Source organism: Molossus molossus, unplaced genomic scaffold, assembly GCF_014108415.1.
Source record: "Molossus molossus isolate mMolMol1 unplaced genomic scaffold, mMolMol1.p scaffold_m16_p_16, whole genome shotgun sequence".
NCBI classification, from domain to species: Eukaryota; Metazoa; Chordata; class Mammalia; order Chiroptera; family Molossidae; genus Molossus; species Molossus molossus.
Window position 1 is genome coordinate 48,527,563 of NW_023425351.1, and position 12,738 is coordinate 48,540,300.

At 40.4% G+C, this 12,738-nt stretch overlaps 1 protein-coding gene across 3 annotated transcripts in view; it reads left to right on the forward strand.

Annotated features, from left to right (window-relative positions):
• ZFPM2 (zinc finger protein, FOG family member 2) overlaps positions 1-12,109 on the forward strand; it is a 443,798-nt gene extending 431,689 nt beyond the window's left edge. For all 3 annotated transcript variants that reach the window (XM_036264053.1, XM_036264054.1, XM_036264055.1), the window contains 3 exons: positions 857-1,063; positions 4,330-4,554; positions 8,585-12,109. In XM_036264053.1, coding sequence (XP_036119946.1) covers positions 857-1,063; positions 4,330-4,554; positions 8,585-11,076 — 2,924 coding nt within the window. In that variant the 3' untranslated portion in view covers positions 11,077-12,109. The remainder of the gene's footprint in view (positions 1-856; positions 1,064-4,329; positions 4,555-8,584) is intronic.
• The last annotated feature ends 629 nt before the right edge of the window (positions 12,110-12,738 follow it).

The following is a 12,738-nucleotide window of genomic DNA, read 5'->3' on the forward strand; positions in this document are numbered from 1 at the left end:
CAATACATTAGAAGATGTACTTGCATAGTTAATTTTCTTTTTAATGCACCACACGTGATCATTTGAAGCACAGAGCCAGAGTATATCTTAGTGTTTGAAGAAAGAGTTCTTTTCATTTAAACAAATCTTTATTTAAATAAGCCTTTTTGAAAAGGATCTTTGACATGTCTTCTTTTCGGGACATTCAATCAGGGTAAACGGAGATAAAGAGGCCACATTATAAGGGACATTATATAAGTAAGGATCACTCAGGCAAAAAAATATATATATATATCACCAGAGGTAAAGAGCATCGAACTAACCGAATTTTGTTTGAACTTTCTAGATTTTAGGAGCTTTTGTTTACTTGTTTTGTAGTTTGGGGCATCCGGTATTGATATAATAAATTATTTGGGGAAGAGAGTGTGTGAGGGAGGAAAGATAGAGATAGAAGGAAATAACTTCTTATTTCCATAAGGTGCAGAAAGAGTAACTTCAAAGACTCACTTGAAATAAATGTTGCATTCGGATCCCTACCACGCTTGTTCGTAGGCACAGTACCATGTCATGGCATGGTCAATGACTAAGGCAAGCCCAGAAGGCAGAGTTCACACAACTCTCTGTAGGCTCTGTTTATACTTGGTTCTTAGTCTTCTCTTACTGTTGACCCCTGAACAGTTCATTTAATGCAAGGAGTACAGTCTTCCACATCGGAGGGAAGAGGAGTACCGCTGTTGTCTACATCAAACACTTCACCCCAGCAGAAACTGATGCGAAAAACATGAGGAGGTGCTATTGACCTCAGTCTAAGGTACAGCAGGCTTGAGCATTCTGTGTCAATTCTACCTTTGTCTTTTTTTTTTTCTCTTCTTAACAGGGGGTCAGCTTTGGTGCACAACTACGAAGGTCATCTCTGAGGGTGAAGAGCTAATTGCCTTTGTGGTGGATTTTGACTCAAGGCTACAAGCTGCCAGTCAGATGACTCTTACAGAAGGGATGTACCCTGCACGCCTGCTGGACTCAATTCAGCTGCTTCCTCAGCAAGCTGCCATGGCTTCTATTTTGCCTACAGCTATTGTCAATAGTAAGTGCTGAGTGCAATAGCCCAGTACAATAGCTTTGTAGTGGTGATGGTATTTATGGGAGAGAGAGAAAAATGCTTACTGACAGGCAACCTAGTGTTGTGATTTCAGTTTATCTTCTCTCTAACTGTGTGTGTGTGTGTGTGTGTGCGCGCGCGCGTGCTTCTCGTGTGAATATAAAAAGAACACTTAAATTCATTCATTTTAGGTTGGACTCCTGAATGTCACACACAAAAAACTGACATTCTAAACCAGATAAACAACATTCATGGCTACTTAGTTATGAGAAGTCCAACAGCTTTCTTGATGCTCTTATAGTAGAATGATTTTGGTATTCTTTAAGGGCAGTAGAATTAAAAACTTAAAGAAAAAGAATGCAAATCTAATTTTGATTAGATATACTAATGAAGAGGAAGTTTAGCCTGAATAAATCAAGATATCAGCTAATACAAAAAAAAGAAAAGAAAAGAAAAGATAAGGATAGAAAGCAAAATACATATACACTTAAGTACTTTATATGGAGAATTTTTAAATGTGCCCTGACAAATATCCTTTTATATTTTGTTAAAATGATTACTGAACTTAGCCTGTATTCCTTGAACACGCAGAGCAACACTTAATATGACAGAAAATCAGTGATCGAGGAGTCTGAAGATCTGAGTTATACACTCAGCTCTGCTTTATCTAGTTCTGTGAGAAAACATGACTAGCAGTTACATCTTAAGAGGAGAATAGATTCTAAAGGTAGTAGGCAAGTGAAGTATTACATTTAGTCAAAAATGTCCTTGAAAATCCCTGAGACTCTGAATGATACAGAAGAGAAACCGAGAGACTGCAACGTTGGCTTGATATAATATATATTTATGTATATGTACATATATTCAACAATCATTATGTTCTCGCTGTAACAGCATTCAACACGGGCTACTACTTTTGGATATCCTTAATGTAAATGTAGTTCTTTTCTTTAATGGACCTTTGCTTTGATTCAGATAGTGAGGAACATGAAGTAACAGAGGTCCAACTTGAATTTGAGACAAAAAGGCTTGTTACCAGGGGCACTAGGAGTGCCTTATATTATTGTGGAGCTCCAGTGTGTGAATGTTAATTCTAATTATCTCTGAGATTATATTTTGTTTGCTTTCTGGAGCAAAGTAACTATTAATCCCAAATAAATCAGCATAGATGAATACAGCTTTTATTCTCATTCTGAAATTAGCTAATTAGTTAACTCATCCTGTTTAAATGGACATTTGATTAAATAGTGTGGCCCTCTGAATAGTGTAAATGTAACTAACATGGTGGGAGGGGCTACATAGTAGACAGTGGAAGCATATGATTTGTATATAATTTAATTTGAAATTCTGTGTTGTACTTGCTGTCCTTTTCATTCACTAGAATGTGGTCCTTAGTTTTCTCCTTATGTCTTCAACACCATCTCCTTCAGTATTATGGGTCTCACCAACTGTGCAGTTCACAAATCAGCTGTTTCTGCCAAGTTTTAGACCTCTGTTGCCACCTTTCCTATGTTCCTCTGTATTTCTGACAGGAATTTTTCAAATCCTACATATCTCAAGCGGCCATATATCCCAGTGTGCCTGGACTAGTCTCGATTTATAGTGTTATCTGGCCAGCATCCCTCTGATTGGTGCCTCCTTTCACTACAGAACTGCCAGGTTGGCTCAACACAGTGCCAGTTTCTGCCACCCAATATGTGCTCTAGTGTTAGCTCCTCCCCTCTGCATCATCTGTCCCTGTAAGAACGAACGGCCCAGATGCTGACAGGAAGCCTGAGGGCTGAGGAGAAAACCTGCCCTCTGTCCTGACATCTCATTGCAAAGCAGTGGTCACCACTTCCGGTCTGGTCTATTTCCTTAGTAGAACTCTCCCTCCCTGCCACCTTGCCACTGTGGCATTTGAAAGTGTTTACATTGGGTTCCCATCCCAGTTCACCTGCATATGTGATCATGAGCAAGTTATTCAACTTCAGTTTTCTCACTTATAAATGGATGGGGGGGAAAAACACACATGAGTAAATGTTCCATAAATGGATACATGAAAATACACATCCTAGCATGACCTAATAAAAATGACACGACCTTAGCTACAACACAAACTGTCATATTTCACTTAGATATTTGCAATTACCTACCAGTCACAAGTCTTCATTTCAAATTCACTACCTTCAAAACTCGACTCTTATGATTCTTTTTTTTTTTTTTTATCCTCACCCGAGGACATTTTTCCATTTTTTGTTCAGATAGAGTGGGAAGGAGAGAGAGAGAAACATCGACATGAAAGGGACACATCCAGTGGTTGCCACCCGTACAACCCATCCAGGGCCGGGGACAAACTGCAACCAAGGTACATGCCCTTAGCGGGAACTGAACCCGGGTCTCTCCGGACTGCAGGCTAACGCTCTAACCGCTGAGCCAAACCGGCCAGGGCTAATTCTTTAACATCTGATTCTGTCAGTCTCTTGCTTAAGATTCAGCGATTCTTCATAACTGTTGAGATAAAAATCTAAACTTCTTAAGAGAGCTTATATGGTCTTTGATAGTCTATCTCTGCTTTCTGTAACCTCACCTGTCCAAGAGAGAGAGAAACATCGATGTGTCTGAGAGACACATCAATTGGTTGCCTCCTGCACGACCCCGACCAGGCAGGGGGTTGGACTGCAACCGAGGTACGTACCTTGACCAGAACCAAACTTGAGACTCTTTGGTCACAGGCTGATGCTCTGACCGCTGAGCCAAACCAGCCAGGGCAACCTTAAGCTTCTTAATGACAGCTGTGTGGTCTTTCACACCCAGCCCAGCATACAGTCTGGCACATAGAAGGCACTCTATAATTAATGTATTAAATGGAAAGATGGTATCAGGAGTTGACATCAGGGATGACTTTAGATCAGCCATTAGATCCTTGCATTTTAATCAACCAGAGTAACCAATTCGCATTGCTATTTATAAATGCGTCTATTTCTAAACCATAATACAATTTAAACAATTTAAAATGAATCTCTTGTGTTTTTATTGAATGTTGGTGTCTCCTACAGTACCATTTTCTAAAGTCTCTGTGGGAAGGTAAATTGCATTGAGCGTAACATTTTTCAGTCCTGTTCTGGAACAACGTTCACAACTGCACTCATCACTCACTGTCCAATTGCCTAATTCAGAACCTGAGCACAGTCTCTGAGACAAATTGAACCCAGTGCTGCTTTACCTCAAAACAGGCAGCAGCTAATGTGTACCTGTGTTTTTGTCCACAGAGGATATATTCCCTTGCAAGTCCTGTGGCATCTGGTACCGGAGTGAGCGGAACCTGCAAGCCCACTTGATGTACTATTGCAGTGGGAGGCAAAGGGAAGCTGCCCCCGTGTCGGAAGAAAACGAAGACAGTGCTCCTCAGACATCCAGCCTGTGTCCCTTCCCACAATGCACCAAAAGTTTCTCGAATGCCCGAGCTCTAGAAATGCACCTGAATTCACACAGTGGTAAGTGCCTCCCGTGTTTCCTCTTTTGCTCCAAGATACTCCATTCTTTCTCTACATACATATATTTATACATACATACATACATCTATATCTATAAATAAAATCAGCCCAGCCAGTGTGACTCAATGGTTGAGTGTCATCCTACGCACCAGTAGGTCGCCAGTTTGATTCCTGGTCAGGGCACATGCCCAGGTTGTAGGCTCGATCCCCAGTAGGAACATGCAGGAGGCAGCCGATGATTACTTCTCTCTCAGTGATATTTCTTTTTTTGTTGTTTTTAGTCCTCCCCCGAGGATATTTTTTCCATTTATCTTCAGATAGAGTGGGAGGGAGAGAGAGAGAAACATCGATATGAGAGAGACACATCAACTGGTTGCCTCCAACTAGTTGCAGGAGCACAACCCTGACCAGGGCCAGGGACCAAAATGCAACTGAGGTCCGTGCTCTTGACCAGAATCGAACCCACAACTCTTTGGTCCACAGGTTGTTGCTCTAACCACTAAGCAAAACCAGCCAGGGCTCTCATCGATATTTCTATCTCTCCTTGTCCCTTCCTCTTTCTGAAATCAATAAAAACATATTTTTTAAAAGTATAAATAAAATAAAAATCTAACTTGCTGAACCAGTTGGTTATGTCACTTATATTCATCTCAGAGGACTTGGGTCTAAATTCTTTTCCAGCCACTACTATCCTCAGATTGCAGGCCAAATCATTCTGTTTTTGTTTTTTGTTTTTCAGCTGAAGTAACACAGCATCATTTTAGAAAGTCTCAATACCCTTTGTACACTGTCATTAATATTCATTGATTTAAGTGTCAAGTGATCTTTGCAAACTGACCATACTGTTTCCCACATGGCAGGAAAAAAATAGGTACATAAAAATAAGTATTCGCTGAATTGGAATAAAGCTGTTATTTTGATAGATCCAATTAAAATCCCACTTGAGAGAAATTAACTTTTAAATATGGATCTATAAAATGCTCTTGATTTCCAGAGTGTGCATCATAACAGCTTAGCTGATTTTTATGACACAAAATCACTTTTAGTCCTATGTTTTAAAATTCCTTAAAAAAAATTAAACTGAAAAACAATTGTTTTTAAGCCCTCTCAACAGCAAGGTGGCAACAATTCCTATTTATTTTGGAATTGTATGCCCAATCATTGTTTGTATCATCACATAGTATTCTAATTTTTCTAATTTTTTAATTGAAGCTAGTTAAATAGACAGAATTTAGGTATTTCTAGAACATTCTTGGGTAGTGCAAACCAAGGTTTGGGAATCACGGTGCACCTATAATGCAGACTTGTATGCCAGTTCTGGGTGACTTTCTTCACTGTTTTTGCTTGGGTTGAATAAATAAAAAACTGAAATTGGTGCTGAGTTTTTAAGAAACTAGCTCCAGATGCCAATATTCTAGTACAGTACAAGTATAGATATAGTCAATGTCCTTTCTACGCATTCCCTTCCCTTTCCCTACAAATGAGCTATCTTCATGTAGGTGATAAAGTAGGGGAAACAGAAACAGGTTGGTTGTCTCAGATGGTGAGTAAAAAAGCAAGTACTGGATTAATTAAAGAGAAAAAGAGACAGGAATAAGAAGTCCCTTTTTATCGCTATAGGACAGTTTTCTCTGCCATATTTTCAGTTTATAAATATAAAAGGCAGTCCTAATTTTAATCTAGAGAGCAGAGAGGATGAACCAAGCCTGATTTAACCATAAACCAACAAATGGGAACTAGAGTTAACCTGAATGAGTAAAAATATCTAAATCCCCAACTCCAATTCATTGGGAGAAAGGGATCCCTCCTCCACCATCAAGTAATTATCTAGAAACCAACTGGGTGTCCTGCAATTCAACTCAGTTCTGACACTGTCTACCCAGAGATAGACAGCATCAGATCCCACAGGTTAAGGACTCAAGACTTCCCCACGCCAGTTCAGATGTCAATTGCAAGTCCAAATTGTTACCTATGCTTCTGACCAACTGGTGGCTACAAATCAGAGATTGCCAAAACCTTTTCCTCGGGTTTGATTAATTTATTAGAGAGGCTCACATAACTCAAGAAACCCATTTACTCAGTAGATTACCAGTTTATTATAAAAGAAAACAACTCTGGAATAGACAGGTGGAAGAGATACACCGGGCAAGGTATGGGGGAAGGATGAGGAGCTTCCCTACCTCCTCAGAGTATGCCATTCTCCCCTAATCTGCACATGTTCACCAGCCCTGAAGCTCTTTGAACCCAATCCTTTTAGTTTTTTATGGAGATTTCATTACATAGACATGATTGATTAAATCATTGGCCATTGGCAATTGAACTTATTCTCCAGCTCCTCTGCTCTCTCCCAGCAGGTTGGGGGTGAGGGAAAACTGAAAGTTTCAACCCATTAATCACAAGGTTCCTTTTCCTGGCAACAAGTCTAGAATCCTTTGGATGGCTAGGGGCTTTCCAAAGGTCACCTGATTAACATAAGACACCTTTATCTCTCTTCTCACAGGAAATTCTAAGGATTTTAAGGGCTGTGCGCCAGGAGCCCACTACAAAGGCCAAATATATATAAGAAATATATATTTGGTCATTCAGATGAGGCACCAAATATATATTTCTTAGAAATCACATTATCTCAGTGAGATTTAACCACCAGTCATTGGTAATATTCAAAATAATAACTGACTAGAAACAGGCTGTGGTGATCAGTTAGCATGGAAATTGGTCTGAAATGGTTGTATTCGTATATTTGTGTTTACTAGCCCTGGATAGAGATAAACCATGTTCAGCAAAACCAATGAATAAAATTCTAGGTTTGTATCGAAGATAAGTAAGTTATTAATTACTTTACAAAACGGTTCCTTTTTGGATTCTTTTGAATAAAAATTTAATCTAGTGTACTGAGAGTTATTTGATTTGCATGCAGGTTATCAATATCAACGCTAGTGAATGCCTACTTCTTCCTAATGAAGAACATAGTATTTTAATAAGAAGTTATTGGGTTAGAAACTATAAAATCTGAGTTCTAGTAATGGTTCCATTACTGAATAGCTTTATGATCATAATCAATTACGTTAGCATTTTTGAGTTTGTTTCCTGACCTGTAAAATTGAGACAGTGATTCGATAATACACATGGAAGTGTTTGGAAACTGTAGAGTGCTAATATTATTATCACATATGGTGATAGATGTCACAAGAAAAAAGTTAGTATCACCAGTTGTTGCTGGTGAAAATGGGTTTCTGTGGTGTCAGGAGAAAGAATTCCAACAGGCACATACATGGGAGAAGTTTAAACATAGTGGCAAAATTTAATGGGGTGAAGGGAAATAATATACTCTGTGGGATAGAGAGGGCAGGCAGACTTTAGCAGCAACTGCTCCAAGATCCTTGATAATCCTCCATATATTTTCTTCATTTTTGGGAAGGAGCAAGATTGCTTTCAAACTATCCAACCTGCTTACTGGATGGGCCTGGCTTGTGCTGGGTCCTCCCTCTAACCAGTCTCTTTCCTAGACCTTCTGAGTTTTCATGCCTTTATCCAATCTGATTCTTTTTGCAGCTAGGCTCTGCCCCTTTATGTCACTATTTTGGCTCCTACTGTGCATGTCCCCAGTTTTGCAGCATCATCTAGTTTCTACTGCACATGTGCCTAGCAAAGGAATCTCCCCTGCTGTTATCCCTCCCTCGGTAATCCCAGATAATGACCAATAACCAATTCTTCCTGCCCACTTTGGGGATTAGGTCCCCTCACCAAAGGATGTGGTGGTCCCCTGGGGAGCCTATGAATGCCCGGGCTTCCTAGTGAATAAGGCATAATGTTCCATTCAGCCCCCTGGTAGGTTAGGCTTAACATCTGATTCCCTTTGATCCCTTCCTTTATTAATAATTAGATACTACATACGCTAACAAAATGAGATCCTGAAAGATTTCAATTCATTCCTACTGTATTGAAGACATTAGACCATTAGTAAAGGTTCATATCATTACAAAACCAACACATGAGGTTTTCAGTATTGTTATTTTGTCTGTCTCTCCAGGAGTGAAAATGGAAGAATTCCTCCCTCCCGGTGCTAGTCTCAAGTGCACCGTCTGTAGCTACAATGCTGATTCTGTGATCAACTTTCACCAACACCTGTTCTCCCATCTCACTCAAGCTGCCTTCCGATGTAATCACTGCCACTTTGGCTTCCAGACTCAGAGGGAGTTAATACAGCACCAGGAGCTCCATGTGCCTGGAGGCAAACTTCCCCGAGAAGGTGACATGGAACACTCTCCAAGTGGAACTGAGGACAGCTTACAGCCAGCCACAGACTTGTTGACCAGAAGTGAACTCCCCCCGAGCCAAAAGTCCATGCAGACTAAAGATGCGAGCTCTGACACAGAGCTGGACAAGTGTGAGAAAAAGACCCAGCTCTTTCTCACTAACCAGAGACCAGAGATACAGCCTACAACAAATAAGCAAAGCTTTTCGTACACGAAAATCAAGTCTGAGCCCTCTAGTCCAAGGCTTGCCTCATCTCCAGTCCAGCCTAATATCGGGCCTTCTTTCCCTGTGGGTCCTTTTCTCTCTCAGTTTGCTTTTCCCCAGGACATCACTATGGTCCCCCAAGCTTCAGAGATCTTAGCCAAGATGTCCGAGCTGGTACACCGGCGACTGAGGCACGGAAGCAGTAGCTACCCTCCTGTAATTTACAGCCCCTTGATGCCCAAGGGGGCTACTTGTTTCGAGTGTAACATAACATTCAATAATTTGGATAATTATCTAGTGCACAAAAAACATTATTGCAGCAGCCGATGGCAGCAGATGGCCAAGTCCCCAGAGTTCCCCAGTGTTTCAGAAAAGATGCCTGAGGCTGTGAGTCCCAACACTGGCCAAACGTCAATAAACCTTCTCAACCCAGCCGCTCATTCTGCTGATCCTGAGAATCCACTTCTTCAAACATCCTGCATCAATTCTTCCACTGTTTTAGATTTAATTGGGCCAAATGGGAAGAATCACGACAAGGACTTTCCCACTCAAGCTAAGAAGCTCTCCACCTCCAGTAGCAATGATGATAAAGTTAATGGAAAGCCTGTTGATGTAAAAAATCCCAGTGTCCCCTTAGTGGATGGGGAAAGTGATCCAAATAAGACTACCTGTGAAGCTTGCAACATTACCTTCAGTCGGCATGAAACATACATGGTCCACAAACAGTACTATTGTGCTACACGCCACGACCCGCCGCTCAAGAGGTCTGCTTCCAACAAAGTGCCTGCCATGCAGAGAACCATGCGCACACGCAAGCGAAGGAAGATGTATGAGATGTGCCTACCTGAACAGGAACAAAGGCCTCCACTGGTCCAGCAGCGATTTCTTGATGTAGCCAACCTCAGCAATCCTTGTACCTCCACTCAAGAACCCACGGAAGGGCTAGCAGAGTGCTACCACCCAAGATGTGATATCTTTCCAGGAATTGTCTCAAAGCACTTGGAAACTTCTCTGACGATCAACAAATGTGTTCCAGTTTCCAAATGTGACACGACTCATTCCAGTGTTTCCTGCCTAGAGATGGACGTGCCCATAGATCTCAGCAAAAAGTGTTTATCCCAGTCTGAGCGGACGACCACCTCTCCCAAAAGGCTGCTGGACTACCACGAGTGCACCGTGTGCAAGATCAGTTTCAATAAGGTAGAAAACTACCTGGCCCACAAGCAGAATTTCTGCCCCGTCACTGCCCATCAGCATAATGACCTGGGTCAACTCGACAGCAAAGTGTTTACGAATCCGGAAAGCGAACGAAACAGCCCTGATGTCAGCTATGAAAGAAGCATAATAAAATGTGAGAAAAATGGGAATCTGAAGCAGCCTTCCCCCAATGGAAACTTATTTTCATCACATTTAGCCACCCTGCAAGGCCTGAAAGTCTTCAGTGAAGCTGCTCAGCTCATTGCTACAAAAGAAGAAAACAAACATTTGTTTCTCCCACAATGCCTTTACCCTGGAGCAATAAAGAAGGCAAAGGGGGCTGACCAGCTTTCTCCATATTATGGGATAAAGCCAAGTGATTATATTTCTGGTTCTCTTGTCATTCATAATGCTGACATAGAGCAAAGCACAAATGCAGAAAATGAATCTCCTAAAGGCCAGGCTTCCTCAAATGGGTGTGCTGTGCCGAAGAAGGATTCCCTGCCTTTGTTGCCAAAAAACAGAGGTATGGTAATAGTTAATGGTGGACTGAAGCAAGATGAGAGACCGGCCGCCAACCCACAGCAAGAGAACAGTTCCCAGAATCCTCCGCATGAAGATGGCCACAAATCTCCCTCTTGGATCTCGGAGAACCCATTAGCCACAAATGAGAACGTCTCCCCAGGGATTCCCTCCGCAGAGGAACAGTTGTCGAGTATAGCAAAAGGAGTGAATGGCTCCACCCAGGCGCCAACCAGTGGGAAATATTGCCGGCTGTGTGATATCCAGTTCAACAACCTGTCAAACTTTATAACTCACAAGAAGTTTTACTGCTCATCACATGCAGCCGAACATGTCAAATGAAGTAATTAACTAGATAGACATCAGTTACCTCTGGTACAGTGTTTAGTATGTTGTTCTACCCAGTCCAGAGGAAAAAAAACAGCAACAACAACAAAAACAAAAGCTGTTTGGATTACCTGGGCAATCAGGAGATAATTCATTATGGCTGAGTTGAAGACTTAAGGTGTAATTTCATTACAGTCCATTAGTAAAGTGTATTATTGGTGCCATTTTCAAAAAAAAAATTAATTTATTTTACCAGCAGTATTCATAGCTGTGGTTATGTTATTTTTTATTTAAAAACTTTATATTAAAGTCATTTGTAATGTTATTGTATAGTTATTGTGTAGCACATATGGTTTGCACTGTATAGTAGCTTTTAAAGAAAATAGTCACAAACAATACAGAAGAGCATTTTAGAAATAGCTTCAAAAGCACTTGTGTATCTTGATTTCTTATATGCTGTGGCAGACATATGTATATGCTAAAATATAACTTGCAAAGATGTTCTAAATACACATGCTATAAGTTCGCCTTAAGATTTCAATTCTTGGATAATCAGGCTCCATTTGCACTTTATATTTTAGCAGATACAGTCTCTTAGTCACTAGGCTTTGCATTTGTATGTAGCCGTATGTTTCTGTCCATTTTCTTAATCTTAAACATGTATGTTAAATGAAGATGGCAATTTTTTTCTTGTATAGTACTTGTATTTTCTTTCGCTAATGCAGCTCTGTCTCAATTTTTAAACCTTTGCTGTTAAATGCAATACTTTATAAAGAATGAACAAAATTACTGGAAGCAGTATTGTAAGTAAATGAGGTAGTATTAATCAGTTTTATCTTTTGAAAGGCACAGTCTAAATCGAAACCCTGAACTCAATGCTGCAAGTATGAATTTAATTCATATATAAGATCTATTTAAATATTATAGTAGCAATACTGCACCTGGTGATCACAAAGATAATGTTCTACTTCTGATAGAAATAATTTCTCAACAAATGTTGTTACTATGCATGTATATGGATGGAATAAAATTCCAGATTGTTGGAGAAGTCTGGCATACTTTTTTTTCTTTAAAATACAAGAGGAAACTTATGTACGATGAGAATATGTTCAAAACAGCATTAATAGCTGTAATAACATGGTGTCAAACCAGTAAAGCAATAGATTGTCCTTTTTATGTTCCTAATTAATATAATTTATTGTGACTATATATAACAAGCACTATCTTTTCGTTCTCTACCCCCTCCACCACTGTAGCACTGAAAAAGAACAATTTTATGAGTGTCTAAAAGGCTTGCAAAGCCTATGCACAAGAACTGGCACAAATGTTGACCAAATGCACCTAACTTTCAGATGGGATTGACCAGAGAAAGGTTTGCATTTTGAGGAGCAGTGAAGTGGTGTGGTGAAGTAACTCTGATGAGTAAGATGCACACATTCCAAGCTTGCAATTGGTAAAAGACTAGATTTCACACATCTCACTTGTCCATTTGAAGGATTTGCATGTTGAAGAGGATTGGAGAGCAGTGTGGGTCATGGAGGGCCTAATGGGCTCCCCAGAGGGGTTGAGATATAGGCAAGATGACACCCATTGCCAATTAAAGACAGGCTGCAGTCTACTGTGATTTCATGAATATCCTGATCTTTAAAGGCAATTGCTTCTCCTGTGTCTGAGAAA